The 13,716-nt window shown below is 46.8% G+C and overlaps 1 protein-coding gene across 1 annotated transcript in view; it reads right to left on the reverse strand.

Moving 5' to 3' along the window:
- Window positions 1-13,716, reverse strand: part of FAF1 (Fas associated factor 1) — a 148,363-nt gene that overhangs the window by 58,440 nt on the left and 76,207 nt on the right. The window contains exons 9-12 of the mRNA XM_072128875.1: window positions 6,913-7,011; window positions 3,820-3,940; window positions 3,510-3,573; window positions 2,523-2,604 (exon numbers count right to left, since the gene is read on the reverse strand). Of these exons, the coding sequence (XP_071984976.1) occupies window positions 2,523-2,604; window positions 3,510-3,573; window positions 3,820-3,940; window positions 6,913-7,011 (366 nt within the window). The remainder of the gene's footprint in view (window positions 1-2,522; window positions 2,605-3,509; window positions 3,574-3,819; window positions 3,941-6,912; window positions 7,012-13,716) is intronic.

Below are 13,716 nucleotides of genomic sequence, written 5' to 3' on the forward strand. Positions count from 1 at the left end.
CGGCGATGGGATGTGAAGATGTGGATGGGGATAACTCAATGAGGGCAGTGGAGGGTCTACGGCTGTAAAGTGGCCCCCAGTGAGCTGGTCTTCAAGGGATTTCATTAAATTGGGACAGAGTGCGATATCGTGAGAAACACGTTATCAAATGGAGTGTTTTACTTAGTGATTAAGAAGATACCAGTTCACCAAGTTCCCCAAATCCCCCCTAATCCATCCACTCCAATAAACATTTAATGAGCAGAGCGGTTCAGAAAGGCTGGCGGGGGATTTAAACCTTCAATCTTGTTTTTATTGACTGTGGAAACTCAATTTCCAACTCCAATTCATCCGCTCGCCGCCGCCGATCCTCCGCATTTTTATATTAAACGTTAGAAGTGTGAAACTACATGGATAGAAATAGACCTGGAGGCAAATAAAGGGCCTGCTGTGAGATAACTAGGGGCTGCGAAGACCGCCGGCAACTGGGGGGCTGCAGCGCCTTCCAAACATGTGACAACAGATACATCATTAGCGCGGGATATCGGAAAGAATTTGGCGATTACGTTTGTGGGAAAAAAAAAAAAAAGAATAAATTAAAATATTTTTTAAACAGTGAAAACCAAAATGATTAAATATTATAAAATATGGTGGTGTGATACAATTAGGCCGCTGCTGTCTAGAGATACAACACCTGCTCTGGTTTCTGCCTACCTGGCGCAAGCACAAAGTTATGTAACTAATGCACCCAATGAGCAGGTCCTAAGACGTATACCACTGAGGAAAGAGATTGGCTGCAGAGGTCACATGGGTGGGTGGGAGACGTGTGTTACGGGTGTGGGTATAGTGCGCCAGTGTAACGGGTGTGGGTGTGGGTAACAGTGTGCAGGTGTGTGGTTGGAGAGCGCGTGCAGGTGTGTGGTTGGAGAGCGCGTGCAGGTGTGTGGTTGGAGAGCGCGTGCAGGTGTGTGGTTGGAGAGCGCGTGCAGGTGTGTGGTTGGAGAGCGCGTGCAGGTGTGTGGTTGGAGAGCGCGTGCAGGTGTGTGGTTGGAGAGCGCGTGCAGGTGTGTGGTTGGAGAGCGCGTGCAGGTGTGTGGTTGGAGAGCGCGTGCAGGTGTGTGGTTGGAGAGCGCGTGCAGGTGTGTGGTTGGAGAGCGCGTGCAGGTGTGTGGTTGGAGAGCGCGTGCAGGTGTGTGGTTGGAGAGCGCGTGCAGGTGTGTGGTTGGAGAGCGCGTGCAGGTGTGTGGTTGGAGAGCGCGTGCAGGTGTGTGGTTGGAGAGCGCGTGCAGGTGTGTGGTTGGAGAGCGCGTGCAGGTGTGTGGTTGGAGAGCGCGTGCAGGTGTGTGGTTGGAGAGCGCGTGCAGGTGTGTGGTTGGAGAGCGCGTGCAGGTGTGTGGTTGGAGAGCGCGTGCAGGTGTGTGGTTGGAGAGCGCGTGCAGGTGTGTGGTTGGAGAGCGCGTGCAGGTGTGTGGTTGGAGAGCGCGTGCAGGTGTGTGGTTGGAGTGTGCGTGCAGGTGTGTGGTTGGAGAGCGCGTGCAGGTGTGTGGTTGGAGAGCGCGTGCAGGTGTGTGGTTGGAGTGTGCGTGCAGATGTGTGGTTGGAGTGTGCGTGCAGATGTGTGGTTGGAGTGTGCGTGCAGATGTGTGGTTGGAGTGCGTGTGCAGGTGTGTGGTTGGAGAGCGCGTGCAGATGTGTGGTTGGAGTGTGCGTGCAGATGTGTGGTTGGAGTGCGGGTGCAGATGTGTGGTTGGAGTGCGGGTGCAGATGTGTGGTTGGACTGTGCGTGCAGGTGTGTGGTTGGACTGTGCGTGCAGGTGTGTGGTTGGACTGTGCGTGCAGGTGTGTGGTTGGAGTGCGCGTGTGTGAGATCTGCTAAACAGGCAAAGGCATAAATGTGTAAAGAAATTATATTTATCACATTTTTATGATTTTTTTTTTGTTTAATCCCCTTAATTACTAAACAGAAAATCAAATATAATGTTAAGATTTTTTGAAGATAAAAATCCTCTCAGAACCCATAAAAGGGTAATTTTTTAGGATGAGGATACTGATAGCAGAACCTTAGGATATCCGATCGTTATCTTAAAAGCCATCACCAGCAAATGTGATCTATGTTCAGTATTTTACCATAAAATAGAAACCAAAAACCGGTGTATAAAAGATGAAATAAAAATGTTGTCTACAACTCCCCTATAAACCATTAGGTTTCTGTGGTAACAGACAACAAACAAACCCTGTGCAGTCAGATACTGCAGCCATGTATTACACATGTCCACCGCTCCATCTTCTCTGGCTGAATGTACAATACATTAACAAAAATTAGGACAAACATAAAGATGACACATTGTCTGTCTGTAGTCTGTTACCATGGAGACAGTCTGCATGGGAGCTGTAAACATGAAACGGAGGCATTATAAATCAAGTATATTCTACAATAATTTCAGCAGAATTTACACCACAGCCATAAATCCAAATCAGGTCTGGAAGAAAAGATAAAACTGTCTACAGGAAAATGAAAACAGCCTAAACTACGAGTTACTTACATCTCTGGCTTTCCCGTAAAACGCCTCCTGGAAGGAAGCCTCGAGTGAACCAATGAAGAAGACAGGATGGCACTCACCGTACCTATGGAGGAGGGGAGAGGTAATGGTTAATTGTCTGCACATGACTCCACCGATCACAGAAAAGAGAGAACGGAGCTGCAGTACCAAGCACAACCCATGCACAAAAGTGGCGCTGTAATCTGCGAAAAAACAAATGGATCCTCAATAACCAATACCATATCATTGGGGTGACACCTGGACTTTAGAAGTTCAATTACAGGGGTTTTCCAGGTTCCATTAAGCACTGATGACGCAGATGGCAGTGACAGGGGTCAAGGGACCCACTTCAGCCAATCCATGGCCTCGTCAGACCGTGTGATGTCATTTGTGATGTAAAGGGAGGTGACACACTGTCATTCATTTGTGAAAGCAGTTCATTGGGGGACCACCGCTAACCGGGACCAGAGCAGTGTAAGTACACAAAGCTGCCCCCCACCCATCCACCCCCCGAGGATTCCTGGATGGAAAAGCCCTTTAAGTTCAGAGTTCAGCTTTGGCTTAGAGAGAAGAACTTAAAGGACATCTACTTCAGCTTTACACAAGGTAGACGTTCCCCACCAAGACGTTTATTAAAACTCAATTGCGGCAATATAGAAAAAATATGCCAAATAGTCTGGGGCCCTTCTGCCACGTCAGCTGAGCGCCCCCATCCTATAATTTGTCCTGGGAAGTGCTAGCGGGACTGAACTCCCACAATGCACTGCTCTTGGAAAATATTGCTTATAATTTTCCACGAGCAATGCATTGTGGGAGTTGACAGAAAACAGCAGTTGGGTCACTTGTCTGACAACAAGGTGGAAATAAACTGTAGTCTGTTTCTGGGGGCAACCTTAGAATTTTTAATATTATATTATTATTAGAATTATTATTATTCTAAACAAGGAATTTATGTAATATTTTTATATACAAAGATTCCCATGTACTGACCTGGAGGAGAATTCTGCTGTAAACTGCAGCAAAGCATCCGACTCATTTTCAGCATTTTCAGGCACTTTTAAAGCAAAAGGAAAATACAAAATTTTAGAGACTATGAAAACATAAAAAGCAACAAAAATTAACAAAAGAAACTAAAACATCGCATCTATGACCCTTATGGTTTATATGACCTTCAACTCTATGTTCAGGGATTATACCCAGATCCTCATATGGCTTGTGCCATGCAGTGATACATGTGATGCCAAAACCCCTTGAGTTGACCTTTAACCCTCTCTGGATCATTGAGGGATTGTATTCTTACTCATTGGGGACTTTCGCAGTGCGGAGCCCATGCCGAAGATCTCTCCGTCATCCACTCCAAATTCTGTCGCGTCTTCAAAGTCATCTCCATCGCTGTCGCTGATCATGTGAATATCTGTACACTGGGAGGGGAGAGAAGTTTTACTAGATGATCTCCATTTCTTACAAAAGCCAACACAGCTATTCCTTAAGACCTTCTCAACCATGTGCATACTTGGCCGGGTGCTCTCAATACAGGGAGAGGAGTAAACCACGGCCATGCAGGACGATGCCATATAATGAAGGCCTCATACTACCAATACCAATTAAGAAGGATCATAGATCTGTCCAACCCCTAAGATGTCTTGGTAATTACTGATGGTGGTATCTGAGGGGTTATTAATATGCATTTTCAAACTGTACCTATAAAAATTTAAGATTGAATTCCAAAAAAATAAGGCACTACAAAGGAAAAAAGATGATTTCATTCTATACGTTACATTAAAATGTGACAAGTGAGATTTGTTTTTTTACTACTGTGGAGTGTTTAAACGAGATATGGCAGAAGTACAACTTCTACTTCCTCGCACAATGGGACAGCGTGGTGCCGGCTCGTCAAACACTACAACAATATCCAGCAGGGGTTAAACATTTACACAACAAATGGAGGTTTTATATTGCATCTTAGCGCTCAGCGTCCCCGGCTCATGTGCGATTGCATTAATGTAATGTTCACTGTGACAATGCTAATTCCTCGCTAAGTACTGAAGAATGCCAAGTAATGGGATAAAAATTACAGTGCTCATTTACAGAAGAGAAATAATCTGCAGATAAAATAGCCAGGTTACTTCCTGTTATTTACAAAAGATAATTCAACCGGAGCGACGCGATTCGAGCCGCGAGGAATCTCAACGCCTCCGAGAAAGTGGATGCTCAGCTCAACTCCTTCTTAAGCTGCGCGAGTGTAATGTAATAGACATGAATAGGGAGCTCAACTCTGCTACATAATATATACAGGATGTGTCCGGATAGAGAGAGAGAGAGAGGTAGGTGTAGAGAGGGAGAGAGAGAGGTAGGTGTAGAGAGGGAGAGAGAGAGGTAGGTGTAGAGGGAGAGAGAGGTAGGTGTAGAGAGGGAGAGAGAGGTAGGTGTAGAGAGGGAGAGAGAGGTAGGTGTAGAGAGGGAGAGAGAGGTAGGTGTAGAGAGGGAGAGAGAGGTAGGTGTAGAGAGGGAGAGAGAGGTAGGTGTAGAGGGAGAGAGAGGTAGGTGTAGAGGGAGAGAGAGGTAGGTGTAGAGGGAGAGAGAGGTAGGTGTGGTGGGGGGTGAATAGGGAGGTGTAGAGAGAGAGATGGGGAGGTAGGTGTAGTGGGGGGTGAATAGGGAGGTGTAGCGAGAGAGAGAGATGGCTAGGTGTAGCGAGAGAGAGAGATGGCTAGGTGTAGCGAGAGAGAGAGATGGCTAGGTGTAGCGAGAGAGAGAGATGGCTAGGTGTAGCGAGAGAGAGAGATGGCTAGGTGTAGCGAGAGAGAGAGATGGCTAGGTGTAGCGAGAGAGAGAGATGGCTAGGTGTAGCGAGAGAGAGAGATGGCTAGGTGTAGCGAGAGAGAGAGATGGCTAGGTGTAGCGAGAGAGAGAGATGGCTAGGTGTAGCGAGAGAGAGAGATGGCTAGGTGTAGCGAGAGAGAGAGATGGCTAGGTGTAGCGAGAGAGAGAGATGGCTAGGTGTAGCGAGAGAGAGAGATGGCTAGGTGTAGCGAGAGAGAGAGATGGCTAGGTGTAGCGAGAGAGAGAGATGGCTAGGTGTAGCGCGAGAGAGAGATGGCTAGGTGTAGCGCGAGAGAGAGATGGCTAGGTGTAGCGCGAGAGAGAGATGGCTAGGTGTAGCGCGAGAGAGAGATGGCTAGGTGTAGCGCGAGAGAGAGATGGCTAGGTGTAGCGCGAGAGAGAGATGGCTAGGTGTAGCGAGAGAGAGAGATGGCTAGGTGTAGCGAGAGAGAGAGATGGCTAGGTGTAGCGAGAGAGAGAGATGGCTAGGTGTAGCGAGAGAGAGAGATGGCTAGGTGTAGCGAGAGAGAGAGATGGCTAGGTGTAGCGAGAGAGAGAGATGGCTAGGTGTAGCGAGAGAGAGAGATGGCTAGGTGTAGCGAGAGAGAGAGATGGCTAGGTGTAGCGAGAGAGAGAGATGGCTAGGTGTAGCGAGAGAGAGAGATGGCTAGGTGTAGCGAGAGAGAGAGATGGCTAGGTGTAGCGAGAGAGAGATGGGTAGGTGTAGCGAGAGAGAGATGGGTAGGTGTAGCGAGAGAGAGATGGGTAGGTGTAGCGAGAGAGAGAGATGGCTAGGTGTAGCGAGAGAGAGATGGGTAGGTGTAGCGAGAGAGAGATGGGTAGGTGTAGAGGGGGGTGAATAGGGAGGTGTAGAGAGAAAGAGAGAGAGAGAACTCAATATATAATACACAGCTAAAAGGAAATGCAAAAAAAGGCAGAGCAATGCAGAAAAAGTGATGGAGATCAGAGATAGCGACGCCTACAGATAAACAGATAAGAGATCAATAGAAGGGATCGATAGAGATACGAGACATGGACGGGAAGAAAGACAGAAAGGAAGATAGAGACAGAGGAAAAAAAAAAAAAAAATATATATATATACCGTATATATGATAAAGAGGAAAACAGGATGTTAAAGAGATAGGTATGAGATAGATAAATAGATAGATAGATAGATAGATAGATAGATAGATAGATAGATAGATAGGAGATAGATAGATATTAGATAGACAGATAGATATTAGATAGACAGATAGATATGAGATAGATAGATAGATAGATAGATATGAGATAGATAGATGATAGATAGATAGATACATAGATATTAGATAGATAGATAGATAGATATAAGATAGATAGATATAAGATAGATAGATAGATAGATAGATAGATAGATAGATGCAGTAGAACGCCTCCAGTAGTCCACCACCATAAAGCACATATTTTATTTTTAGTGTCTGATTTTCCCCCCATTTTGCTCTATGCAGGCAGCCCCCCTCTGAGCAGACCACCCCTTTACAAGGGTACTTACACGCTGTATGATGGTGCTGCACCTGTGGGATATCCTTACCTCATCTGACTGTTCTCGGACTGTCTGCACTGGGGACGTCCTCCGGGCCACCGTTAGTCGGTGACATGGAAAGTTAAGTCCTGAAGACGCCAACATCATCTGAGAGAGAGAGGAAAGGGAGATGATAGAGCGATCTGCATTATAGACATATAACATTTTATAATACATGGGGTGATCAGGGGATCCTCTGTATTTGGGGGGGGGGGGGGGGTATCAGTCAAGGTATCACTGGATCACATTTGTCACACAATATACTGTGTAAAAGAATATTACAGTTATTTGTGTCTCCTACTACTAACCAAACACAGCGCCGCACATAACATAGTGGCTGGGTCTGGTACGGCAGCCCAGGGTCTGGAGTGACACCCCTGGCCCATCTGCAATACCCCTAGAAGTCGGCTGACACCGACTGTAGTGTGTTTTTCTTTTGGGTTCTCACAGACAAGACTGTGTAAAGTGAGGTCGGGTCAGAACCGGACAAAGCCTCCTTATGTATCATATACAGATCATTCAGATAAATGGACCACGGACCAAGTTCTAAAGGCAAGATCCACTCTCCATCGGCAGCTCTCTGCTCCATCTCATGGCACATAGATACAGAGTTTGCCTTTAAAGCAACACTCCATTCAGAGCGGATACATTGAGTTCTACCTTGTGCAGGGCTGAAGGGAGGACTACAATGACAATGAGTCCTGCTCCTCCCTCCAGACCCTGCACCGTGTATTATCCAATGAATCTGCTGTGACTGGAGCGTTCCTTTAAGAGCAGAGGGAAGTTTTCGATCTGCCGGATCACTGCCGACAAATCCCATGCAGCCATTAACCAGAGCGGAGGATGCGGGGGTCCCACATACGGAGAGGGTTCACCACCGCGTCCTACTGATGCCCCATGGCAAGAAGGAGATCACAAGATGTCATGTAATTCTGCAGGTTATAACAGGCAGATTAGCAGTTCTGGTTACAGGCAGGAGCAGGACCTGTCACAACTGGCCCGGGTGTAAAGGCTCGCCCCTCCAGCGGGTGCACAGCGACGCCTCCAGCTTCCCCTAATTACAATTCAGCCCTCACATCACAGGGAATGTAAGAAATATACATAAAGCATCATCATAAGGAATCACTAAATATATTTTCTTCTCTGTTCTAGGAAAGGCGAGTGACAGCCAGAAAGACAGTTACATGGCCGTCACTGCTGCAAGTCACATTTATAATAATCTGCTCAGCTCCTCCTGCTCTATAACATGCTGCCTACAGATAGGACACTATGTACAATCTGCTCAGCTCCTCCTGCTCTATAACATGCTGCCTGCAGATAGGAATCTATGTACAATCTGCTCAGCTCCTCCTGCTCTATAACATGCTGCCTACAGATAGGACACTATGTACAATCTGCTCAACTTATCCTGCTCTATAACATGCTGCCTGCAGATAGGAATCTATGTACAATCTGCTCAGCTCCTCCTGCTCTATAACATGCTGCCTGCAGATAGGACACTATGTACAATCTGCTCAACTCGCCCTGCACTATAACATGCGACTGCAGATAGGAATCTATGTACAATCTGCTCAGCTCCTCCTGCGCTATAACATGCTGCTTGCAGGTAGGACACTATATACAATCTGCTCAGCTCCTCTTGCTCTATAACATGCTGCCTACATATAAGACACTTTGCACAATTTGCTCAGCTCCTTCTGCTCTATAACATGCTGCCTGCAGATAGGACACTATGTACAATCTGCTCAACTTATCCTGCTCTATAACATGCTGCCTGCAGATAGGAATCTATGTACAATCTGCTCAGCTCCTCTTGCTCTATAACATGCTGCCTGCAGATAGGACACTATGTACAATCTGCCCAGCTCCTCCTGCTCTATAATATGCTGCCTGCAGATAGGACCCCATGTACAATCTGCTCAGCTCCTCCTGCTCTATAATATGCTGCCTGCAGATAGGACCCTATGTACAATCTGCTCAGCTCCTCCTGCTCTATAACATGCGACTGCAGATAGGACACTATGTACAATCTGCTCAGCTCCTCCTGCTCTATAACATGCTGCCTGCAGATGGGACACTATGTACAATCTGCTCAGCTCCTCCTGCTCTATAACATGCTCCCTGCAGAGAACACTAGTTATTTATGACATATTCACAGGTAGTGGACGGCTACATCATAGTTTGCCTGTGGAAAGTCTCTACACAATTTTGTGTGTTGCGGCTGGAGCTCCTGCTGGGTCCATTGCAGGACAGAGCCATTTCCAGCAGGTATGAGAGATTGTGTGTGTGCAGAATAACGGATAATAGCGCCGGGCGGAGGTTATAACATTACTCCGATCCGAGGATAATTGCTCCTGACAGCTTTACTTCAGGTTCATTTCCCTCCCGCTCCGGGGTGAGCCGGTCCCCGGTGCCGCACCTCTCACACCTGTTGTGGCTCTTCATGTTACAGGCCAGTTTGGGCATGTCACTTCAAATTAGCGCCGCACGGAGTCGATAACAGTGGCAATTACTTATCACAGGTTTAAAGGGAGGTAGGAAAAAAAAAGTTTCTAATTTATCCTGTACTACAGTGTCAAGAGGAGGAAATCCGAACTTGTTATCACAGGCCGAGCGAAGAATGGGGAGAGGTGCGGAGCGGCCGGGGCTCAGCCACTGAAGGAATGCCTCACATACAAGGGCGGGAAAGGGTTAAAGGAACAAAAGTTCAAGTTCGTTATCACAGGAGGGCAATTTCCCCCCCCATGTAGGAATTTGTTCCATGTAGAGAATACCTGGAATCTTTGTATAAGGGACATCTGGGAATTAATAAAACTTTGTCCATTAATATAGGAGACATAAATGGAACATACAGTTCAGACCCCCATATGCAAAACAGATGCCAGAACATGCTTATCAAACTATAGAGACCCCAGACCATACAGATTGTAGGCAAGAACCCAGACCATAACCCATCTAAACAGAAGCCAAAACATCCACCCATACGTATACAGACCCTGAACCAGAATATCCCTTAATAGGAAGGTGAAGCCTCCCCCGATATTCCGAACATTATGTAACCCTAATCCATATATTCACCTCTGTAATCTAAAGAAGAACTGAATACAAGTAGGACGCACGTGTACTGAGATATCAGACCCAGAAGAATGTGCCCAGAACACACCTATATCCACCCCGGGCAGCAGCTGTCACTATCCATCCATCACCGGGGGCAGATGTCATATCTGGTGGTAACTGTTACTGACACAACTAATGACTGCACAGAACACAGATTGCGGGGGGTAGAGGTAGGTCGCCTGGTCTGGAATACAGTTACTGTACACATTCGTCGCCCTGTTCAATGGTCACCCTATGGGGTTATATTCAGGGATTCAAACGTTCCAGGACTCCCCTTTATTTCAAGAACTAAAGGAAAAAAAAATGACATCTTACTCTAAAATATAGGCCCCCTATCACATGATTTATTACACCATGAAGACTATGTGGTTACCTCGGTGTTCTCTCTGGATATTCATTATGTAAATCTTGGCAGTGATTTACAATTTTGGCATGGACACAAACTGAAACGTGAATTATGTTGTTGGATCGTTTGGGGAGGCTTGGTCCTTAAAGCCGGTAACGTGAGTGAGCAGAGCTGCAGTGTCTAGCATGGTGGGTGAAGAGTCTCAGATATAGGGCCCAGCCTGTAAGAATGGATCCCAGAAGTCTGGCCAACTTGGAGGCTACTAAGTTCTATTTACTTACTAGGATTTGATAAAATATGTGCTCTAAAATTAATGCAGTGGGCCCAAGGAATCTGGATCAGACACCGCGGCCCAATAGCCTACCCATTGGTCTCCCTTTGCTACACTCTGCCCTCCTCATGTGGGACAGGACTCTAACCCAAGAATGGATCCCTGTAGTCTGGATAAACGTGGAGGCTACTAGAGTTGGTAAAAATGTGCCCCAGAACTTATGTGGTGGGTCCAAGGAACCCACACCAGCACCTTGGCCCTATATCCTATCCATTGTTCTCCTTTACTAACCTTTGCCCTCCTAATAGACCTCCGGTGGGTCCAAGCTCTAAACCAAGAATGGATCCCAGTGTTCTGCATGAAGACAACCCAACACGGCGGCTACTAGATTCTACTTCCTATAAGTTTATAAAAAATGTGCCCCAGAATTTATGTGGTGGGCCTAGAGACTGATACCATGGCCCGATTGGTCTCCTATGCTACCCCCTACCCTCCTCATAGGTCCCTAGTGGGTGCAGTCCATAACCCATGAATGTATCCCAGATGTCTGGATGAATACAACTCAACATGGAGGCTGCTAAAGTCTATTTCCGAGGAGTTGATAAATGATGTATTATCAGCGGGTCTAGTGATAGCGGTTTGGAAGGATTGGGGGGGGGAGGCGTAGACTCCCTTTAAGCCCGATGGTGCTGTAGTCTACAGAGGTGGATTAAGTGATAGAGACAGAACATGGAAATATAACGCGACATTAATAATGTCAGCACTAGGACGCTGCTTGTCTGCAACTCCGCGGGAATAGGTATAGACAACCGAGATCAGTCGCTTATTAACCATGTAAAACTATTCACAAAGAAGACGACACAATAAAAGACACAGCAGTAAAATAAATGTAACGTGAGCGTAACAGTGTAACAAACCCTCAGCATAATCCTTTCATGCTCATTAGCTCCGGCAATTGTAAAGTTTACTTTGGTAATATTAAAGGGGTTTTCCCACAAAGGCAAGTTAGGCCCTATCCACAGGTTAAGGCCTAACTTTCTGATTAGTGGTGGTCTCAGTACCGAGGCCCCCACAGATCATGAAAACGAGGGGTCCGACCCCTTATCACTCTATAGAGAACGCATGACCATTCTGCTCCAGTAATCTCTTTAGAGCTGACGGAGATCGATGAGCACAGCGCTTGGCGCTTTCGCGATCTGCGGGGGTCTCAGCACTGAGACCCCCACTGATCAAGTTAGGCCCTATCCCATGGACAGGGCCTAACTTGCCTTCGTGGGAAAACCTCTTTAAATGAGATATCCAACATTCCTCATAGATCCAGGCGCAGTGACTGTGGTAATCTTCATATATTTGTTACCCATGGCCTCCTGCCTTCTAAAATCAACTTTTATCATTATGATAATGAGCCTGAGAGCTTCTGGGGGTTGTTACCAGAGCCCCTCCATGCTGTACCTTCACAGGCTGTTACAATGGGCAGAGCACCTCCCCATTCCAATATGTAATATTGCAGCAGCCAGAAGGAGGTATTAGTGCTGAGGAAGGAGAGGGGGCAGTGTAACAGCCTGTGAAGCTACAGCATGGATGGGCTCTGGTAACAACCCCTATGGGTAAGGGCTCCTGGTTTATCATGCTTTGATGGAAGATGTCCTATAAGGTTATGCTCACACTGTGCTGAGTGCACAATCAGGGTTACAAAGTATCTTTAGTCTGTATTGCATTAGACTTGTAGATATAGTTTTAGATGTGGAGAACATAGAGGATGGGAGGAGAGTATACCAGACCTGCACCCAATGTATAGCAACATAATATCTATATTTCTGTAGCAACATATAACAAAGTCTCAGTTCTGCACCGTTTTCATGTCGCACTGTAATGTTACCATTTCTAGTATCTGCAGATAATACAATGTAACCAATGTAAAAACATCTAAACAACAACAAAAACTTCCTCTAAGTGTTTATAAAGAGCAGCCAGGGGCTGATGTGCGCCTGAGCCCCCCCCCCCCCCCACACAAAAGCCTCCACCCTAGAACGGAAAGTGTTAAGTCCGCAGTGGTTACCATTTTCTGGCACTATAAAAGGACACTCTACACAAGCCGCCGCTGAATGTCACCTGAAAAGCAATCACAAAAGGGCTCTGTCTCGGCTTATCTTTCGGCTCTGTCACTACGGCAACCGGCTCGATGAAACGCATCCCGTATCCACGCATTGGCGGATCCCATAGAAGCCGGGGCTAAGGAGGCATGTGAAGCCTGGCAGAGATTGACTGCATTAATACATTAGCAAATACTGTGAAACACTGGATAAATGTCAGCAATTATGGCGAGGAGCGTCTAATAACGTTATCCATTGCCTGTCATACCCCCGCGAGGTTTGATGCACGCCTGCCACTCAAAGCCCCGCTGTCATTTTAGCTTCTTTTGGACGCTCGGCTTTCGGATTTTCTACTTTGAGAAGTAATAAAGTCGAGGGGCTGCTCAGTCTATGCTGATCACAACGGTCAACAAGGGGAGAGGACGACACTTCCCACGCTTCTATCCACATCCAGGACTAGGGGAGAGCGCTGGAGACAATGGCGTACCCCCCCCCCAATAATGGGGACCCCACACTGCTGCATCCTACATACCCCCCATCACAGCTGTATTCACAGATAAAGGGGAAAACTTTCCATTACAGGGCTTCTTACGCAGGGGCATAGTGTGGTGCGATTAACAGGCGTACAGTGGGGAAAAAAGTATTGGTCAGCCACCAATTGTGCAAGTAGAAGAAGATGAGAGAGGCCTGTGATTAACATCATAGGTAGAACCTCAACGATGAGAGACAAAATGTGAAAACAAACCTAGAAAATCAATTTCTCCGATTCTTAACATACAGTTTTTCACATGTAGTTTTTTCAAAAATTTTACGGAACAGGAGACTGCTTTAGTTGCCAGATTTTTAATGCCGCCACTTGGGTTCACTGCAAAGGGGCCTGCTGAGGCTCTGTCGCCCGGGGGCCTCCTGATACCTGGAACCGACTCTGCCACCAGGGAGTCGTCCGTGTCCCCCCGTACATATCCGGCCCATCTGAAGTTTGCTAC

The sequence above is a fragment of the Engystomops pustulosus genome, chromosome 10 (genome assembly GCF_040894005.1).
Source record: "Engystomops pustulosus chromosome 10, aEngPut4.maternal, whole genome shotgun sequence".
Classification (NCBI taxonomy): domain Eukaryota; kingdom Metazoa; phylum Chordata; class Amphibia; order Anura; family Leptodactylidae; genus Engystomops; species Engystomops pustulosus.